The sequence below is a fragment of the Peromyscus eremicus genome, chromosome 2 (genome assembly GCF_949786415.1).
Source record: "Peromyscus eremicus chromosome 2, PerEre_H2_v1, whole genome shotgun sequence".
In the NCBI taxonomy this organism is placed as follows: Eukaryota; Metazoa; Chordata; class Mammalia; order Rodentia; family Cricetidae; genus Peromyscus; species Peromyscus eremicus.
Window position 1 is genome coordinate 162,697,776 of NC_081417.1, and position 18,790 is coordinate 162,716,565.

At 46.0% G+C, this 18,790-nt stretch overlaps 1 protein-coding gene across 1 annotated transcript; it reads left to right on the plus strand.

The window, feature by feature from the left end:
• Positions 1-11,353: 11,353 nt before the first annotated feature.
• On the plus strand, positions 11,354-16,557 carry C2H1orf174 (chromosome 2 C1orf174 homolog). The gene is made up of 4 exons (XM_059255481.1): positions 11,354-11,456; positions 13,936-14,049; positions 15,035-15,499; positions 16,018-16,557. The coding sequence occupies exons 1-4, from the start codon at positions 11,442-11,444 to the stop codon at positions 16,123-16,125; spliced, it is 702 nt and encodes a 233-aa protein (XP_059111464.1). The 5' UTR covers positions 11,354-11,441; the 3' UTR covers positions 16,126-16,557.
• Positions 16,558-18,790: the final 2,233 nt, after the last annotated feature.

Below are 18,790 nucleotides of genomic sequence, written 5' to 3' on the forward strand. Positions count from 1 at the left end.
CATGTCAGCAAATGTGTGGGATCAATGCATGCTGGATCCAGCGCAGATAGCAATCCTGCTGTAGCTCACTGCTGCTGGCGAAGCCAGGAGATAAGCAACCTACCAGGAAAATAATTATCAGAACAAGTAAGAGAAGGTTTTGCAAATGGGCTGTAAGCTTTTGGGGGGGTATTCTCTCTGGGGCTTTCTGTTTACATTGTCTTTTTTCTAAATTTTTTACACTTATTTTATGTTCATTCACATGTGTATGTGTGTGTGCAGGCATGTGTATACATGTTTGCACATGTAGAGGTCACAGGACAACTTGGAAGAGTTAGTTCTCTCCCTCCATTATGTTGGTTCTGGGGATAGAACTCGGGTTATCAGGCTCAGCAGCAACTGCCTTTACCCTCTGAGCCATCTCGCCAGCAACTACAACATTCTTCTGAACACAGTCAGAAAGTAGGAGGCACTCCTTCATCACAGAGGCCTCCATTTTTCAGCAGAAATTAAATGTGCTCTGGCTTGGGTGCCCTGGTGAATGAGGCTACTGACCAATTACTAATCACTTCAAATTCTCCTCAGCCTACAGTGTTTGTCAAAGGCAAATACCAAGCGATGGACATGCAGTGTTTAATCAGTGAATGTGTGTCATGTATAAGCATATAAAGTTTCCTCAGAACCTGCACACCTCCCTCTCTTTGTATACCACCACCACCCACCCCACAAATGTTACTCTGCCAGCACTTAGGAGGCTGAAGTGTGAGGATCATAAACACAAGGCTAGACTCCATGGGGCAGGTGGAGGAAGAAAGGAACTGGGGTGGGGGGCATAGTTCCACGGTAGAGTGTTTGCCTAGATGGTGCTGTGAGTGTTACTGGGGCTCAGCCATTATGCACCAGCCACTATGCTGGACCTATGTCCTCAACAGATCCCCAGGCCATGTGGGAGACAAATCACATACAAGTACTGTATAAACACCATATCCTGCCACTAAGATGGTGCCCCCCCAAGCCCCTACTCCCTCTTCCTGGGAGGTCAGTGGGTATAGCTGATCCCAAGTAAAGAAATGAAGTGGGCAAGAGGATCCAGAGGATCTAGGGATTGGGGAACAGCTGGCTCTTGTTCTCTATGGACTTGTATCCCAGGATTTTCTGCTTCCCAACACTACAACATGGGAGTCAGGGAAGAGGAGGGAGAAGTCCAGAAGAGCTTCTCCATCCATTTCACCACATGGAGAAGGTCACCTGACCAGTCTGAAGCACTACCAGAGCTGTTGTTTCTGAAGAATCCTTGCTGTTCTCTCCTGATGGGCCAGAAAGGGTGAATAAAGAAAGAGGTGACCAAGGGTTGAGAAGGTGCCTCATCTGACCTGGGGAGGTCTGACACCCACCATGCCATGTAACTCCCCCCCACACTGAAGTTCTTGTTACCTTGAAAATGTTCAGAACTCTTGAAGTGATGTTTCAGTGGAATCTGTATGCCTGACTGGTCCAAAGGCTGTAAAAATGCATGAGAGGGACTCACTTGTCAACACTGTAACATCTTCCCTGTCCCAGACCCACAGTGAGAGCTTGGTAATGTAGGGGAATGAATGAATGAGCCACACTCTGGAACAGAAAGGAGTGAGAGGAATTCAATCTGTCACCCCATCCTATGGAAGAACACATAGCTCCAAGCAGTGGTCCACAACACCCTCAGTCTCTGAGGGACAACTGTTAGCTGGGGTCACTGACTGGACCAGGGGTTTCCAGGTTCTGGCTTCATAATCAAAGAATTGCAGAAGGGAATACAGAGTGGAAAGTTGCAAGAAATCTTATCATTCACTTTCCTGACTGCTTGGAAAGGCCTAGAAAGAGAGTCCTGGCTGCCACTCCCTGTTCACTAGAGGGGCTACCATCTCTAGAAGCAGTGAGAGATATAGCAGGACAGGCACTGAGAAAGCTTCTTCCACAGTTTTGACAGCGTGCTGGTTAAAAGGAGTGTAGCTGCAACTAACCAACCAGGTAGATTATGCTTCTAAAAAATCTCAAAGAAAGGTAGTCCAGGCAACAGTAGCAGCTGTGGGATGTGGCACTATGGAAAGGGTAGAGACATTCAGCCAAAGAGTGTGAAAGTCAGAGACGGAGCGTGGAGGCACCAGTGTGGCTCTAGTGACAAGAGTTATTTCTCATTTAGAGCTGGTGATATTCTTGGACATGAAGTTGCCCTTTTCACTGAAGTTCTGACATATTTCATCATGTAAATCATTTCCATGCCTCCCTTTCATAATAAGTAGGTGATATGCAAACTAATGAAGAAAAAAAAAGGAACAGTGTAGGTCAGATACACTACAAAGAGAGCTGTAAGCTCCATGGGTTAAGCTATTCAAGGGACTCAGGCAACTGTCCAGGGCCTTCCTGTATGAGCTCTGAAAGGAGGAGTTTTGTTGTTAAGAGGTATACTAAGGATGGTGTTGCAGAAAATCCCTTTATACTTTGTGAAGATGTGTCATTATGATTGGTTTAATAAAGAGCTGAATGGACGCTAGCTAGGCAGGAAGAGGTTAGACAGGACTTCTGGAGACAGAGAGGACTAGGAGAAGAAGAAAGGCAGGGTTGCCAGCCAGACATGGAGAAAGCAGTGTGAGCAATATGGAGAGATGAGGTAATTAGCCAATCAGGAGAACACAGATTAAAATAAATGAGTTGATTAAGTTATAAGAGCTAATGGGACAAGCCTAAACTAAGGCCAAGCTTTCATAATTAATAATAAATCTCTGTGTCATTATTTGGGAGCTGGTAGCAAGAGAAAAACTTGCTACATATGGGATCTAATGTGGGAACTTGAATATCCAAACATAGGGCCTGAGAAAGCTAAGAAAAGTTCTAGACAAGAAGCTGGATGTAGCTTCCTAGTCCTGCAGTCTCCCAGGCAGGCTAGTGTTCAGTAGCGTACAGAGATGTGGCTATGGGATGCTGCCTGCAGGATTGAGCCAGCCACCAGTGACATGCACTAAGCTGAGCCATGCAGAGGTTGACATGACAGTTTAAGATTTGTCTCACATGGTCAGAGAACACTGCAGATGCTTAGTAAAGCCAGATCTGGACACAGAAAACTTCTAAAAAGGTATAGTATGTTTAAAAACGTACTTAGATGCTGAAGAAAGAAAAGAAAACAGGTATAGACTGTCATAGAAAAATAGCTTAAAAATAACAAAATAAAGCCTTAAAAGAGGGAGTAAAATGATATAAAAAGCCACGTAAAGTTGGGAAACAGAGCATCTGGATCCTGTGTGGTGTTTTGTTGACTGTAGGTTTCTTTTCTCTTTGGGGTCCTGTCACCCAGCTCCCAAATAAACACATGGAGACTTATTCTTACTTATGAATGCCTGGCCTTAGCTTGGCTTGTTTCTAGCCAGCTTTTCTAACTTAACTTATCCCATTTCTCTCTAACTTTTTTTTGCCCCTGAGCTTTTTACCTTTCTTTATTCTATATCTTTCTTTACTTCCTACTCCATGGCTGGCTATGTGGCTGGGTGACTGGCCCCTGGCAACCTTCTCTCCTTCTCCTCTTCTCACTCCTCTAGATTTCTCCTTCTATATATTCTCTCCGCCTGCCAGCCCTGCCTATCCTTTCTCCTGCCTAGCTATTGGCCCTTCAGCTCTTTATTAGGCCAATCAGGTGTTTTAGGTAGGCAAAGTAACACAGCTTTACAGAGTTAAGCAAATGCAGCACAAAAGAATGCAACACACCTCTGTATCATTAAACAAATGTTCCATAGCATAAACTAATGTAACACATCTTAAAATAATATTCACAACAGTTGACTGTAGACAGAAGTTTTCCTGTGTCCTTCCCAGTCCCACAGCTGCTCAGTCCCGAGTAAACACACAGAGACTTATATTAATTACAAACTGTATGGCCTATGGCTCAGGCTTCTTGCTAGCTAGCTCTTTCATCTTAAATTGACCCATTTCTATTAATATATATGTTGCCATGTGACCATGGCATTACCGGTCTGCTGGCATCTTGTTGCTCCTTGGGTGGCAGGATGGCTTCTCTCCTGATTCCACCCTTCTTCATCTCCATCTTCAGTTTCAGTGTACCACCTAAACTTATTCTGCCTCACCATTGGCCAAACAGCTTTATTTATCAACCAATTAGAGCAACACATATTTACAGCATACAGAAAGACATCCCACATTAGTTGACTTTGAATTTTTTGAATGCTAATGAAGAGAAAACTACAGCTGCGGAGAGACACTGCATTGTGGAAGGAACTGCTGCATTAAACCAGCTTATATACTTTAAGGATATCTTGACTTCAAAATCAAAGTCAGACAATGTGTTGTATTGGGGAAGAGGTTGTGCTTTTGTTTCCATAAGAAATGAAAGCTATGGATTCCTTCAAAATTAATCAAGATCAGATTTGACCTGGGAAGACCTCACAAGGATATTGGCTACAGATATGAGAGGAAAAACCAAGAAAGACTACAAGAAAAGTGATGTATAAGCTGTTCTTTCAACATGAGAACAGCTCTGAGACTGGGTGAGACATGATAAATCTTGTTGGTTACAGAGTCCTCATGACTTATAATTACATGCTTTCATTTCATATGGTGTGGATAGAGATTTATATTACAGTTTGGTTATACTGTATATATAACAAACTTATAAAGTTAACAGATTTTACCTGCTCAAGCATAAAACAAAAAAAATCATCTTTAACTGATTTGTGCACACTGTAATTCCATACTTAAGTTAATGTAGAGATATAGGTTGCCTTTAAGAGTATATATGTTTTCAGGGGGAAAAAAGGACCAGATACCAATAAAGACAAGTATCCCAGGTGATCCAGCCTCTCAGAGTGCCTCTGTTGCAGTTTCCTCAGAGTTCTGCATCCAGAACAGCTTGAAAGCTGCTAGTTGAGATGGTCCAACATCACAGACTACTCTTGGCAGGACTTCAGATAAGCCCTGCACTTTCCCATCACACAGACTGGACAACAAATGATATAGCTAGTTCTCACAGGACTTGACCATTATCCCAATTTTCTTAGGGTCCCCTAAAAGTACAATCACTTCCAGACTGCAGGAAGCAGTCTAGAGAACATGACACCCACATTCCCAAGAGGTAGGGTGGATGAGTTTTGGTCTTTTGATAAATTATGGATGTTTGTCATCATTTAGGGAAGGTGATTACAATTTGTTATTGGTCATGGTCAGAAAAAAACTAAACAAAGGAGATTAGATTCAGGGATCTCTTTCTGAAGGGAACAAGAGAGGATATAGTATAGAAATAATGGGATAAAAGGATGAATTGTTAACTCTACTTTTGAACAACCACTACTCTCAAACATTTTACATTGGTATGTATTTTTGTACATTGATACAAATTTAAGGTTATTTTTGTTATACTATATAAATATTCTACACTTGTTTAAGGTATTGTGCCTATACAGCTCATTTTAAAATGTAATGTAAAGTTTTATTCCTTGAAAGCTATTTAGGATAATAAAGAAATACAGGTTAATAGATAGTCATCTATAACAATAAAACTTATAGTCATGTTAGGTATGTTTTCAAGGTCAAACAGAGTTATATTTTAAATAGATAGATGGTCTTTAAACACTTAAAGACTTATAGAATACGGTATTTAAGATGTTTTAATAACATAAAGCTTTTTATGACAGTGAGACACGTTTGCTCGTGGCAGCACCAATCTACTTCAGAGAAGATGATGGGCATCAAAGAACCTCCATTGGAGTTTGCTTTCATTTGTTGCAAAGTTAGCCACTGGGCAAAAAACTGTCCTTGCTTCAACAGCTAACAGAATGCTGTCCAAACTGGACAAGCAGGACACAAAAGAAAGCAACTGCTGAACTTTGCCAAGACAAGGTAGGACAGTCTTTCAAAATTCTTGCTTCTTAGAAAAGCCTGTCAGATATTCTAGGTCTGTAGGCTGAAGATGGATGCCCCAGTGTTGCAGAGAAACCTTGGGTGACTGTCCAGGCAGCCAGATATTTCTGTCATTTCTACAGTTTTGGAAGTTGCTTGCTCTGCACTTCCTGTTTACCAGGTAATATTAAATCCTCAGGTCTCTGATGGCATTAAAGATGAGACAGTTATAGTTACAATTTTCTTTGTTACCAAATTCAAAAGAGAAATTCACAAAAGAGATATAAAATGTATAAAATTGAGAGACATAAAACTTAAATTGTTTATTTAAGAAACATTTTGATGTCTAAAAAGATAGTTTTACGATGGTAATACAAGTTGTAATAGAAAATGGTTTAGGCATAAAACTTTAATTTCATCAAAATAAGATAGATAATATGGTATTTTCTCCAAATATGCCAAACACAAAAGGACTGAACATTGTGAGTGTAATTCTTATCTGATAATTGTTCTTATTGTTTATAGTTTTATTATGTTAAAGTTAAAACCTTTTCCTTTTTTTAGACAAAAACAGGGAAATGTTGCAGAATATTTCTTTACACTGTGTGAAGATGTGTCACTATGATTGGTTGACTAAAGAGCTGAATGGCCAATAGCTAGGCAGGAAGAGGTTAGGCAGGACTTCTGGGGACAGAGAGGACTAGGAGAGGAAGAAAGGCAAGGCTGCCAGCCAGATATGGAGAAAGCAGCATTAGCAGTACTGAGAGATAAGGTAATAAGCCAAACAACAGAATGTAGATTAAAATAAATGAGTTAATTTAAGTTATAAGAACTAGTGGGATGGGCCTAAGCTAAGGCCAAGCTTTCATAATTAATAAGTCTCATTGTCAATATTTGGGAGCTGGTAGCAAAGAGAAAGACTTACAGGATGGATCTGTTTTGATTAACAGGCTTGGATTATATAAAACTTGGCTTAGCTTACTGAAATGCCCCTTCCCATGATGCATTTTATCATCCTATGCAAGCACAATATGGGTAAGCACAATATGGTAAATAGGGTTTCTTCCCTAAACAATCATTCAGAGGACACAGTTTGCCTTGCTGCCCAAGTACTCAAAGCCAATCTTGGCCCCTCACCCTGTACACAGCTATATTCTAAAATATGTTTGAATGGAAACTGACCACAAAAGGAGAGTTATTGATGGAGTTAGTGGAGGAGTATCTTACTAGTGTTGTTTTGAGACATGGTCTTATTATGTAGCTCAGGCTGCCCTGGAACTCACCAGGTAGACCAGGCTGGCTCAGACTTCCAAAGATGCACCTGTTCTGCCTCCTAAGTGCTGGGATCAAAGGTGTGTGCCACCACACCCAGTCCAAGGGGAGTATCTTATTCCTTTGTTCAGAGCATGATGTGTGGGGAATGAATGAGAACCTGAGTGAAGGTGTATTATTGACATGAACATAGCCATATCAAGGACCCTAACCTCTCAGACCAGTGGGAATGGCAAAAATCTTCTGATCCAAGTACAGATATTATCAACAATTGATCTTTTGCCAAAACTAATATATGCAGAAAATGTCAACCACAGTTTCCTCCTCTCAGATAACTACAACTTGAAATTGTCCTCCTACAGAGACCTCCTACCAAGATGATCTAACCTACCTCCTCATTCAGCTGTAAACTCACCACCTCAAATGTGCTGAGTTTCTGGGTTGCAGCTGATCTGTCTTCATCGGATCACACTACCCATGAAATCCCAGCTTTTATGTACATGTGTCAATCCATTTTTCATTCCTTCATCACTCTAGTCAGGACAACTCTAAAACCATGCAGGTCATGTCAGGGGTGCACAAACAATCTGATGCAGTAGAGGCTCTTAAGTGGCTAAGTACACTGTTAGGAGAGGGGTGTGCAAGCACAGGATATGCAGGTGAGGGATCCTAGGTTGCCAGTGTGTGTGTACAGCCCAAGCCAGGTGGAGTCCCAGGTGCTACTCCCTGTGCTTGTCTACCTTATGAAAGCAAAACTAACTCTTTGACTTTGAAGCAGAAAAGTATTTCACAGAAAGCCAGTCTAAAGCAGAATTGGAGTTTATTAAAAAGACATTTTAAATACAGATTTTAAGCTCAAAGATTAAGAGAAGGAGCAAGGCCCTAGAGCAGTGGTTCTCAACCTTCCTAATGCTGCGACCCTTTAATACAGTTCCTCATGCTGTGGTAACTGCCAACCATAAAATTATTCCATTGCTACTTCACAACTGCAATTTTGCTAATGTTATGAATAATAATATAAATATAAATATCTGATATTCAAGATATCTGATATGCAATCCCTATGAGAGTCTCGACCACTGCTCTAGAGAAAGCATCAGGGTGGGCTGCTCTGAGAGTTTCATTTCATTATCTTTTTTTTTTTTTTTTTTTTGGTTTTTCGAGACAGGGTTTCTCTGTGTAGCTTTGTGCCTCTCCTGGAACTCACTTGGTAGCCCAGGCTGGCCTCGAACTCACAGAGATCCGCCTGGCTCTGCCTCCCGAGTGCTGGGATTAAAGGCGTGCGCCACCAACGCCTGGCCATTTCATTATCTTTTAATAGTCAGATACAGACCTGGTGTGGTAGGGTTTGAAGCTATTGTCCCCAACGAGTTCCTAAGAACGTAAGTAAGAACATACGTGGTCCCTGAAGGGCCCCTGCTGAGATTATGATTGATACAGTTCAACTCTAGATCAGAGATATGTGGGAAGGTAGACTGACTTTACTATAAACAAAGTGAAGTGACTTCTTAGATTCTGCCAGGAAAAAAAAAAATAGAAAAAGGAATGAGACCGTTTCAAGGTCATGTAAATTCACACCCTCAGCCTGATTTACTGCTATCTTAACACAAAATATCACATATGAAAACAATGATAAATCTATGTTACTATCCATCATAGGAAAAGTGTATGGTGCTGGATTCTCCCTTCTCATCTGTCAAGAGGCTTCAGTCAGACTCCAAGATAAGGGGTTTCTTTCCCTTCTTGTGTCCTCATACTTTACCCTGCCTTTATGTCTTGCCTTAGGAAGACATGGAAGCCAGCAAAAGGAGAGGCCTTCACATAGCAAGAGCTCATCTGTTGTGGAATATTCCTTTACACTTTGTGGAGATGTGTCACTGTGGTTGGTTTAATAAAAATCTGAATGGCCATTAGCTAGGCAGGAAGAGGTTAAGTGAGACTTCTGGGGACAGAGAGCTCAGGGAAGAAGAAAGGAGGAGTCATGAGCCAGACACAGAGAGAGCAAGACATGCAGGAGAAGAGATAAAAGCCACGAGTTACATGGCAACTTGTAGATGAATAGAAATTGGTTAATTTAAGTTATAAGAGCTAGTGGGACAAACCTAAGCTATAGGTTGAGCTTTCATAATTAATAAGAAGTCTCTATGTAGTTTTTTGTGAGCTGATGGCCCAAAGAAAAGTCCAACAACACTCATCCATGACCTACTGTGGGTGCCTTACAGGACTCATAGACCCCATCCTTTATGTTAGCCTTGATTCTGGAAGCAGTGATGCCATCAGAATATCCCCAGCAAGATTCCATGCAAAGATCCATTCTGGCATACATCTGCAATGACCGAGGAAAGCTGAGCTTTCCAGTCCAGACTTACAGAACTGCTATGGATGTGTCAGGTGAGAGTACAATGTCAGGACCACCCATGGAAGCAACTGAGGAAACACTATTCCTATCCCAGCTGGGAGTAGAGACAAGACAGTATACCTATGCTTAGAAGGAGCACTTGTTGCTATTGCAGAGGATCTAGGTTCAGTTCCTAGCACCGGCATGTGGCTAACACCCATCCATAACTCCAGTTCCAGGTGATTCAATGTGCCCTTCTGACCTCCAACAGCTCCAGGCACACATTTAGTCCACAGACATGCATGCAGTCAAAACACTCCTGTACATTAAGTAAATTGATTCAAAATTAATGCAAAGACCATGAGCCTTTGGAGTGTTAACCTTACAGCAGTATGTTTTTACGTTGACTGATACCAACTCCAAAGCCCAATAGAACCAGGACCTGGCTTCTGCACTTGAGCCCTCTGAAGGACGAAGGGAAATCACTGAGCTGAGCTTAGAATAACCACAGTGACGACTGGGCAGGCTTGTTGTGTCACAGCACAGGCTGGTTCTTAACGGCTGGCTATGATTATACTAGTTTCCTTTCCAATGGATTTCCTGCCAGTCACATGTCTGTCAGTCCCCTTCCAAGCATCATGGGAAATAATGGGGAAGAAGCATGAGGCTAAAGAGGAGGGAACACCAGCCAGGAAAGTGAGCAGAGGACACCAGTATGATAAAACTGCAAGATGCTTGGCTCCCTCCTCAAAGCGTAATCCTACCAGCATCCTGATTTCAGGGGCTCTGTCCATCTAATACCCAGTGGAGCCCTCCTAAAGGTAGAGGAGCCTGCACAGGCCTGCAGTGCAGACAGGGCCTTTACATGCTAGTCTCCTTTAGTGCCCTGGAGAGAAGTGCAGGCTGGTCTAGGCCTGGAGAGAGCTATCTGGGAGAGCAGAGGACATGAACTTCCAGGACGCAAGGGGAGCCCTAAAGCAGATCACTCTCCTGTCCAGCCTCGGAGTCTTGCCCTTAAAATGACAAAACAGCTCAAAAAAAAAAAAAAAAAAAAAAAAAAAAAAAAAAAAATGACGAAACAGATGTCAGTCTCCTTCACTTCATAAGTACTGTGACCAGACTCCTCAGTCCCAGCCACCCAACAAGACCAGAGGCTGAGGCCAAAGATTTCATCTGTACTTAAAGCTATTTATCATTTTCACATTTATTTATTTTGAAACAGAAAGAATGAAATGAGTCAGTCTCGGGAGGGAGTGTCAATCTTGTCAGGGTCTTGGAGTCAAACTCAAAAATTGTCAGGTTTGATTGCAAGTGCTTCTATGTGCTGGGCTCCTGCCAAGGTCCGCAAAGAAGCGAGGGTCCGCAGCAGGCAGAGCTAGGGACCCTGAGCTGATGTTGGCCCCCGCAGGGTGGGAGGACACTGAGACCAAAGAGAGGAGGCCCTCCAGCGAGGCAGCTGGCCCTCTCAAACGCAGCGGCGACAAAGGCATCAAGGGATATGCCTTTTCAAACCCGGGGATATGCCTTTTCAAACCCGGCGACCACAAGTAGCAAGGAAGCGCCCGTCATAAATATGGCGGCCACGGAGTCATCAAGGGATGTGCCTTTTCAAACATGGCGACTTATGCATCAAAAGGAGCGCCCTTCTCAAACATGGCGGCCGCGGAGGCCTCAAAGGTTGTGACTTGTTCAAACATGGCGGCCAGACATGGTGGACACTTGCATCCAAGAAGCGCCTCTTCTCCATGTGGCGGGCACGCCGCCCGGCTTCCGGCGCTCCGCCCTTGGCTCTAGTTTCCGGAAGCGCATTCAGCCCGCTGTCCAGAAGGACCAACTTTGTTTGGGGCACGTGATCTGGGGACGCCGCTCTGTGATTGGCCTCAGGGCAGTGACGTCAGACGCAGCGGTGGCGCGCGCTGAGAGCCGCGCGATTGAGACTCTGCGGAGAAGCGTTAGGCCGGGGCGCTCACTCATGAGGAGCAGGAAGGTGAGGGGCCGAGCACCCCCTGGGGAGCCGAAGAGGGGCGGGCGCCTCCCTCGGCCCCGCCTGGCGGCGGCTCCTTGCCCTGGGTGCCTTAGTTTCCCCAAGCTCCGCCCCTGGGAGTGGAGGACCCCACTCCCTACACCCCGTTCCACCCCAGCCCCTGGCGGAGGAGACGCCTGTCCCCACGTCTGAGTGTCACACCACGGACCCTGCCCCAGGAGTCGGGCTCCAGACACACGCTCCCCCGGGTGAGGGCCACAGTGTGCCGTTTGGACGGCGTGAGGCCCCTCTCCAGACCTGCGCTCCGCCCTGCAGTGCGGGTCGCTGCCCTGGCCGCCTGCCCCTCGGCTCTGCCTACACATGGGCACGGTGCAGCTGACCTCAGCCGAAGCCCGTGTCATGGTGATTGGGCAGAGGACCAGCAGTGTGACAGTAGGGAGGGTGACTGCGACTCTGACCTGGCATAGCAGTGAATTCCAACTCCTTTAATCTGAAGTGTGTCCGCTGTCTGCAGGTGGCCGAAGTCCAGGCTGGCATCCCGGCCTTTTGGTTGGACTGGGGAGGTGTTTGTGTGTAGTGTCGCCCATAGGTCACGTGTTAGTATTGTCTTTTTGCATACCCGACTTAAGGGTTGAATTTAATAATTTTTCACGATGCTTTTTACTTCCTTGTGTGGGTGCTTTCAGGATTGTACTGCCTCAGTTCCAGGGAGATACAGAATGGTCTAACTCGTGCGGTTCTTGCCCCACCTTCTGTGGTATTTTGTTGGACATCTATTGACAGTCAGCCTTGCAGTCTTTACTTTACCGTCTCTCACTTTAGCCCCTTCCTTGGGCCAGCAAGGCTCCCTCATACCCACCCCCTTTGTTACTGTTTGCATTTTGTTAACATGTTGCCTTTTGAGAGAAGTGTGTAAAATATTCTGTATAAGGACTTCCCTTGGTGGGGGGGCGGTGCTCCTGTGTGTATTTGGGTTTCTATTTAGGTCACTTAGAACTCCCAGCAGCTCTAAAGCAACATCAGTTGGCACCTGGAAATTTCTGTATCCATGCCTTCATTTTACAGGACAGGTTTTCTGATGGGGATTTTCTTAGCTGGCATTTTGTTTATTTAAGTGCACCAAGTGTACTCACTGGCTCCCACTGCTTCTGAAGAGTAAGGGGTTGGTTTCTTACCAGTTTTTCCAAGATTAGAACTGTTCCGGGGACGGTCTATCCATGGGCTTTTCCTTCTCTCCCTGTTGTTTTACAGGTGGCCTGTCACCTTGGAGTTGAGTTGGTTAAGATTCCTCAGTGTATGGATTATTGTTTTCAGTAAACAGGTTTTCAGCTATCATTTCTTCGAATACTTTTTCTGCTTTCTTTCTTTGTGGTTGACCCTTATACGTGTGCTGGTGTGTGAATTTAAGGCCAGCCTAGGCTACCTAGGGAGTTCTAGGTCAGCTGGGGCAATAAGACGATGTGTGAGACAGTTGTGTGTGGTGCTGCAGGCTGTGGCCCCAGCACTCACGAAGCTAGGGCAGATGGATGGGTGGAACTTCAAGACCTGTCAGAGTAATTTAATGAAACTTTCTCAAAAAATAACTTTTAAGGGGTGGAGTTGGGAGTGTGGCACAGTTGGTAGAGTGGTCGCCTGGCATGCATGAAATGGAGTTCATTTCCCAGTCCCACATAAGCCAAATGTAGCAGCTCACATCTGTAATCCCGGCACTTGGGAAAGAGAGGCAGGCTCAGGAGTGCAAGGTCCTTCTTAGCTACATAGCAAATCTGAGGCAGCCTGGGATACATAAGACCCTGTACTGAAAAAAAGAGGTGGGCTGGAGCTATAGCACAGTGGAATAGATTCTGCCTAGCAAACAGTAGGCTCTGGATGCCACCCCCGGATAAAATAATAATAATAAAAATATAAGACAGAAGCTATGTTTCATAGGATTGGGTCCAATGAAGAGAGAGAGGAGAATGCGGGAGCTGGTGTTTCTGTCTCATGTTACTTTTGTCAGGGACTTTGACACAGATGTATGAGTTCGTGTCCACTTACTACAGTGCTGGTTCTTAGAAACATACAAGACAGGGGACTGATGGTCCTGAGCCTCCACAGTAGACAAGTGGACACAGCCAACCTTGCATCTTTTGTTTTTAATTAAATTTGTGTGTGTGTGTGTGCACGCACACACGTGGCATGTACCACAGCACAGGTGAGGCCAGAGGACAACTTACAGAAGTCGGTTTTCTTCCACTCTTTAGGTCTTTAGGATTGAACTCAGGCCCTCAGTCCTGGTGACAAGCCCCCTTTCCCACTGAGCCATCTCTCTGGCCCTGGACTCTGGTAAACCTAGATAGCTGGGTTGAACCAGCCTGGGCCATAGCAATCTTTGTTTGTAGGTGAGGGAATGTGGGTACGCCTGAGGCTCTGAGCTGAGAACTCGCAGCTCTGTGCTGGCACTCTGCCATAAGCTTGCTCTCTGAGCTTCACTCTTGTCTAGCTCACAGGTGGAGTGCGATCCTCAGCACGCCTTCGGGCCCGAAGTAACTCTTCAGCCAGCTCGGCCTCTGCCGAGGACATTGCCAGCTCCACATCTGCCAAGACAGCATGTCTGGTGAGCTTCATTACCGAGAACACCAAGGCCTTGGCTCCACCAAATTCTACCGTTGTCGCTCTGAGACCTGTTGTGTAAATACAAGCCATTGCTGCTGTGTATAGACTGGAAGACATTCCAGAGGCCATGTGACAGTGCCGTCACTGCTGTCAGAGAGGTGCTCGTTGAAATGCAGCTGAGTTTGCTTTTGTGCACCATGCACGTGCGTGTATGGAAGTGTGCTAGTGATCCAGACACTAAGACAGCTTTATGTACTGCGCCACTTGGAAGGTGGCCTGTGCAGCCATGTGAGTCTGTCACCTGCCTCACCCCTAGAGCTGAGAGAGGGTCAAGCAACAAGGAAAGGCCTGTCATGTGGTCTGTTGAACATCACAGTGCAGCCACCCTAGTCCAGGAAATCTTATCCCCAAACTGACGCAGCTGGGGCTTGGGGCACACCTCCACCTCTGGCTTCGCACAGCGCTTACTCGGGACAGCATGCTGCCACTTTGCTGAAGCTAGCCTGAGTATTTGCTGACCTCCTACAGCCTCCAGGCATTGGTGATGGATAAAGCAAAGAGCTGAGAGCTTGCTTTGAGTGGGGAGATGGAAACTGGGTTCTTCTACATGATTTTTAAAATTATATATTCATTTATTTGAGGGAGAGGCACACATGCTATGGTGCTTATGTGGAGGTCAGAGGACAACCCGCAGTAGGAGATTTTCTCCTTCCATCATGTGGGTTCGAGGATATAATTTGGGCAGCAGGCACCTTTATGCTCTAAGCCATCTTGAGTGTCCCTACTATGATTTTAAAGCAAGCAAGCATGTACTTCAGGAAAAAAGCCCTGGGAAAGCAGATTGCTGGAGTGGTGCCGTGGAGTCCTCCTGCCCCTTAGCAGCAGGACAGATAGCAGCTGGTGGCAGAGGAAGAAGGGGGCCTCTGGAACTGAGCCCTGTGCCTTTGCCAGGTCTGGTTTTCTCTTACATTTTTCTTTCCTGGCAGGCTTCCTCATCACACAAGACTACAGAGAGACGCACTTCCAAAAAGTTCAAGTATGACAAAGGTCACCTTGTAAAGGCAGAATTACAGAAAGCTAACCCTAAAAGTGACACTTCTTCTTTGCCAAAAGTGGCCCCTGTGGCCCCTTGTGAAAATGAGTTTGCAGAGGACAGTGCTGAGGCTACTGTCCCTGCACCGGAGAGTGAATCGCCTCCCCAGGGCTGCTCCCAGCCTGTGAGTGAGGAACCCTCAACAAAGACTGAAGATGGCCTGCCCACAGCAGAACCCAGCAACGCTGCCGCAGAGCAGGAGTCTGTTGAGAGTTCTGCCCAACTGACGGAGCCTGTGCCCAGGACAGAGGAAGTGCAGGCACCTGTGCTCCAGATGGACAGCAGCGTCTTTCTAGATGATGACAGCAACCAGCCCATGCCTGTGAGTCGCTTCTTCGGGAACGTTGAGCTTATGCAGGTAAGTGTTAACCTCCTGACCCTCCTGCAGGGCCTGGGCAACAAACTGCAGCTACCACCATGTGCTCCCAGCACTGTGTGCCCAGAATGCCACAATACAAAGGTAAACATAAATGGATCAGGTTCATGCAAGAGGAGAAAAAAAAAATGAGCTATGTGCTATTTGGAGGTGCCTCCCTCACACCACCCCTACTCAGGCTCATAAACTGGGAAGCGGCTCTGGTCTGAAAGGCTGGGAAGGCGGGGTCCCTGGCTGCAGCCCCCTGGGTGTGTCTTGGACCTCAAACAAGGTTAGGAAGTCAGATCTGTGATTTTGTGAACACGTAACCATGTTTCTGTTGCTGTCTCTAGTTTGGAGCATAGCATCTTTCCTACCAAGGGACCAGTGCCTAGACAGACTTCCCATGTCTATAACAGAGGCCAGCTCTGCAAGGCCCAGAGCAGACCGTGGTCAGGTTAGGATCTGGGTGCCCAGGCAATGTCACTCAAGACTGAAGTCATGTTTTCTTCCCCTTCAAGGATCTGCCACCAGCCTCTTCATCTTGTCCTTCCATGAGCAGACGAGAATTCAGAAAAATGCATTTCAGAGCCAAAGAGGATGAGGATGAGGATGACGCAGAGATGTAGAATGGTGTCTTCACCTGTTTAGTAGTTCACAGTCGGACGCAGCAAGTTTTAAGATTTCTGTATGGCATCTCCAAGAGAACATGCTCTTAATTGAATACAAAATTGACGTGTCACCTGCGCAAACACTCGGCTCCTATGGAAGGTTCCTATGACCACAGGCTGCTGCCACCACTGCTGTACTGACGTCTTTTCCTCCTCTCATAGATGTGCCATCCTGGCACAGGTCAGCAGGGGGCTGGGCAGTGGGAAATAAGGAAAATTCCTGAGTGCTTTGGTTTTGGTAACACAAGCTTACTTTCCATGCCAAACTGATCACTGGAGATGAATTCAGTTTCTTCTGGAAGGACTCCTGTTTCTGAGTGAAGCTAATCATTTATCTTATAGTTTTTGCAAAATGCATATGAGAAGGAAATAAAATATATTTTGAAAATACTTTTAAGGAAATATTATGTCCCTAAAACTGTCAAGTATTTGAGAACCATGGGAAGAAATGAATGGGGTCCAAAGCTGGGACCACCCTTCAGGCCCATTAGCTAGCAGGAGATGCAAGGCCCTTGGTACAGGCCTTGACCAAGAGGTATCATGACGGCCCCTTCCCTGCTCTGCTGGGACTGAGCCTAGCCATGTGGGTACTGGGAATTGAACCTGGGTCCTATTCAAAAACAAGTGTTCCAGGCCTGTAAGAAGTTTTCAGTTCTGCTCCTGTTCAGATAGAACTGCCCCGCCCAGCCCCCCCAACAGCTAATGTTCCCTACCGTCATTCTCGGCTTCCACTGAGGTCCTTTCTCATTAGCTGTGACCTTCACCTACTCAGTTTTGTGATTTAATGGTTGATGAACAATAATTTAAAGCTGTTGCTTGTGATCATCTTCTGATAGGGATAATAACGCACAGCCTTAGCTTGCTGGGCCCCCAGAAAAGACACACCAGAGTTCCTCGGTGGGACAGCTGTGTGGTTCTCACGAGCAGACTTCAGTAAGAATCCTTAATAACAACATATCTACCAAAGAGACAGGCATGCCATGTCCAGCAAAATGGGGAACGGATCCTTTACTTAGATCCTTTACTTTGCTTCGATCCTTTACTTAGAGCCCACCCTGCTGATGGATACTGGGTAGAAAGAAGCACGAGGACTAAGTGTCAGCCTACAGCAGGCCTCAGCAGGTACCACCTTTCCCTCACTGGCCCCATAACTCGAATGCAGTCAGCTCTATTTCAGCAGAGTCATCCAGCCCTGGGAAGCTCACGGAACCCTTTCCTGTGGGATTGGAAAAGTCTGTTGAGATGGAGGTAGTCACAGACCTAAGTTCCTTGCCCTGTCATGAGATGGAGGAGTTGCCAGAACACAGGTATCCTCTTTGAATGTACAGACAGGGTGGTGGGTAGGTGTGGAACATCAGACACAAAAGGACACAGGGAGAGGGTCCAGCAGTGTGTGCTCACAGAGAATCCACAGCAGCAGAAGCAAATAACTCAAGAACAAATAGACACAACCCAAACAGGTTTGTTTGGCTCATGTAAGGGTACTTGCTGCCAAGCTTAAAGATGTAAGTTCATTCCCCAGAACCCACATGGTGGACAGAACTGACCTCCACAGGTTGTCCCCTGACCTCCACAAACATGCCATTCATGGCATGTGAGCACACGCACACACGCACACAAATGGCTTTAAATCTTAGTATTTAAACACATTAAAGCTGTTCTTAGAATCTACTTGGGGAGCTATACTAGGTTGTTTAAGAGCCTGAGCCAGTCAGCTGTTACAAGAGTGACTTACCACAACCTTGACAGTCTATACAAGTGCCAAAGCCAGTTGAGAGCCTGCAGATGGGCCTGTGGAGGCTCCAGTCATGGACACCTGGGACACAGCACAGCCTGTCCTCCCAGTGCTGCAGTCCTGGGGCTAGCCTCCTGGGACTCAGGAACCAGTGACCACAGCAAGGACACTGAAGCCAGCAGCTGCACAGGGAGCGAGGGCAGGTCCAGAGGAAGTCAATGCGTTTCCAGGTACCCTCCCTGTGGAGTCCTGTCATTCCCAAGACAATGGGAGACAGCCCGGTCAGGTCCTGGATATTTTTGGAGGTCAGTCACCTTGCTGAAGACCTGCTGTTCCCACTCCAGTCTCCCTGCAGGTCAAATGGGCCATGGCCTGGGACAGACAAAATTCACCCAGCAGGGCACCCAGGGTGCTGGCTCCTGCGGGAGCTTCCTGAAGACAGGCCCTTCTTTGGACTCAAAGGTTTAAGCCAAAAACTTCCCCAGATGGCTTCAGTGGCTCTGCCATGCTTAGGTATTTATGCCCACCCCTTCTCCTACATCAGCTGGCAGTACCTCATAGCAGCTTGGGTAGTTGAGACTCCCTAACCTTGCTTGATACCAGGCTTCTGCTGCCTCTCACTGACTGTGTGACTCAGCCATAGTGCGAAAACACAATGAATCTGTGTCACTACGTATTTTTTGGTTCACTATTTTTATCCTGGGGTTTGCTGCCTACATTATCCTGGGAGTCTGGGGGCTTGGGTGACAACTCCTATCTGTGACACTTCTCATCTGTACCCACCACTCCATCATTCTGACCAGCTGAGGGCCCAGAAGCCAGCAGAGCATGTCCCATCAAGGACAGCCTTCTGGCTTTCACTCAAAGCTCATTTTTCATGTCCAGCTG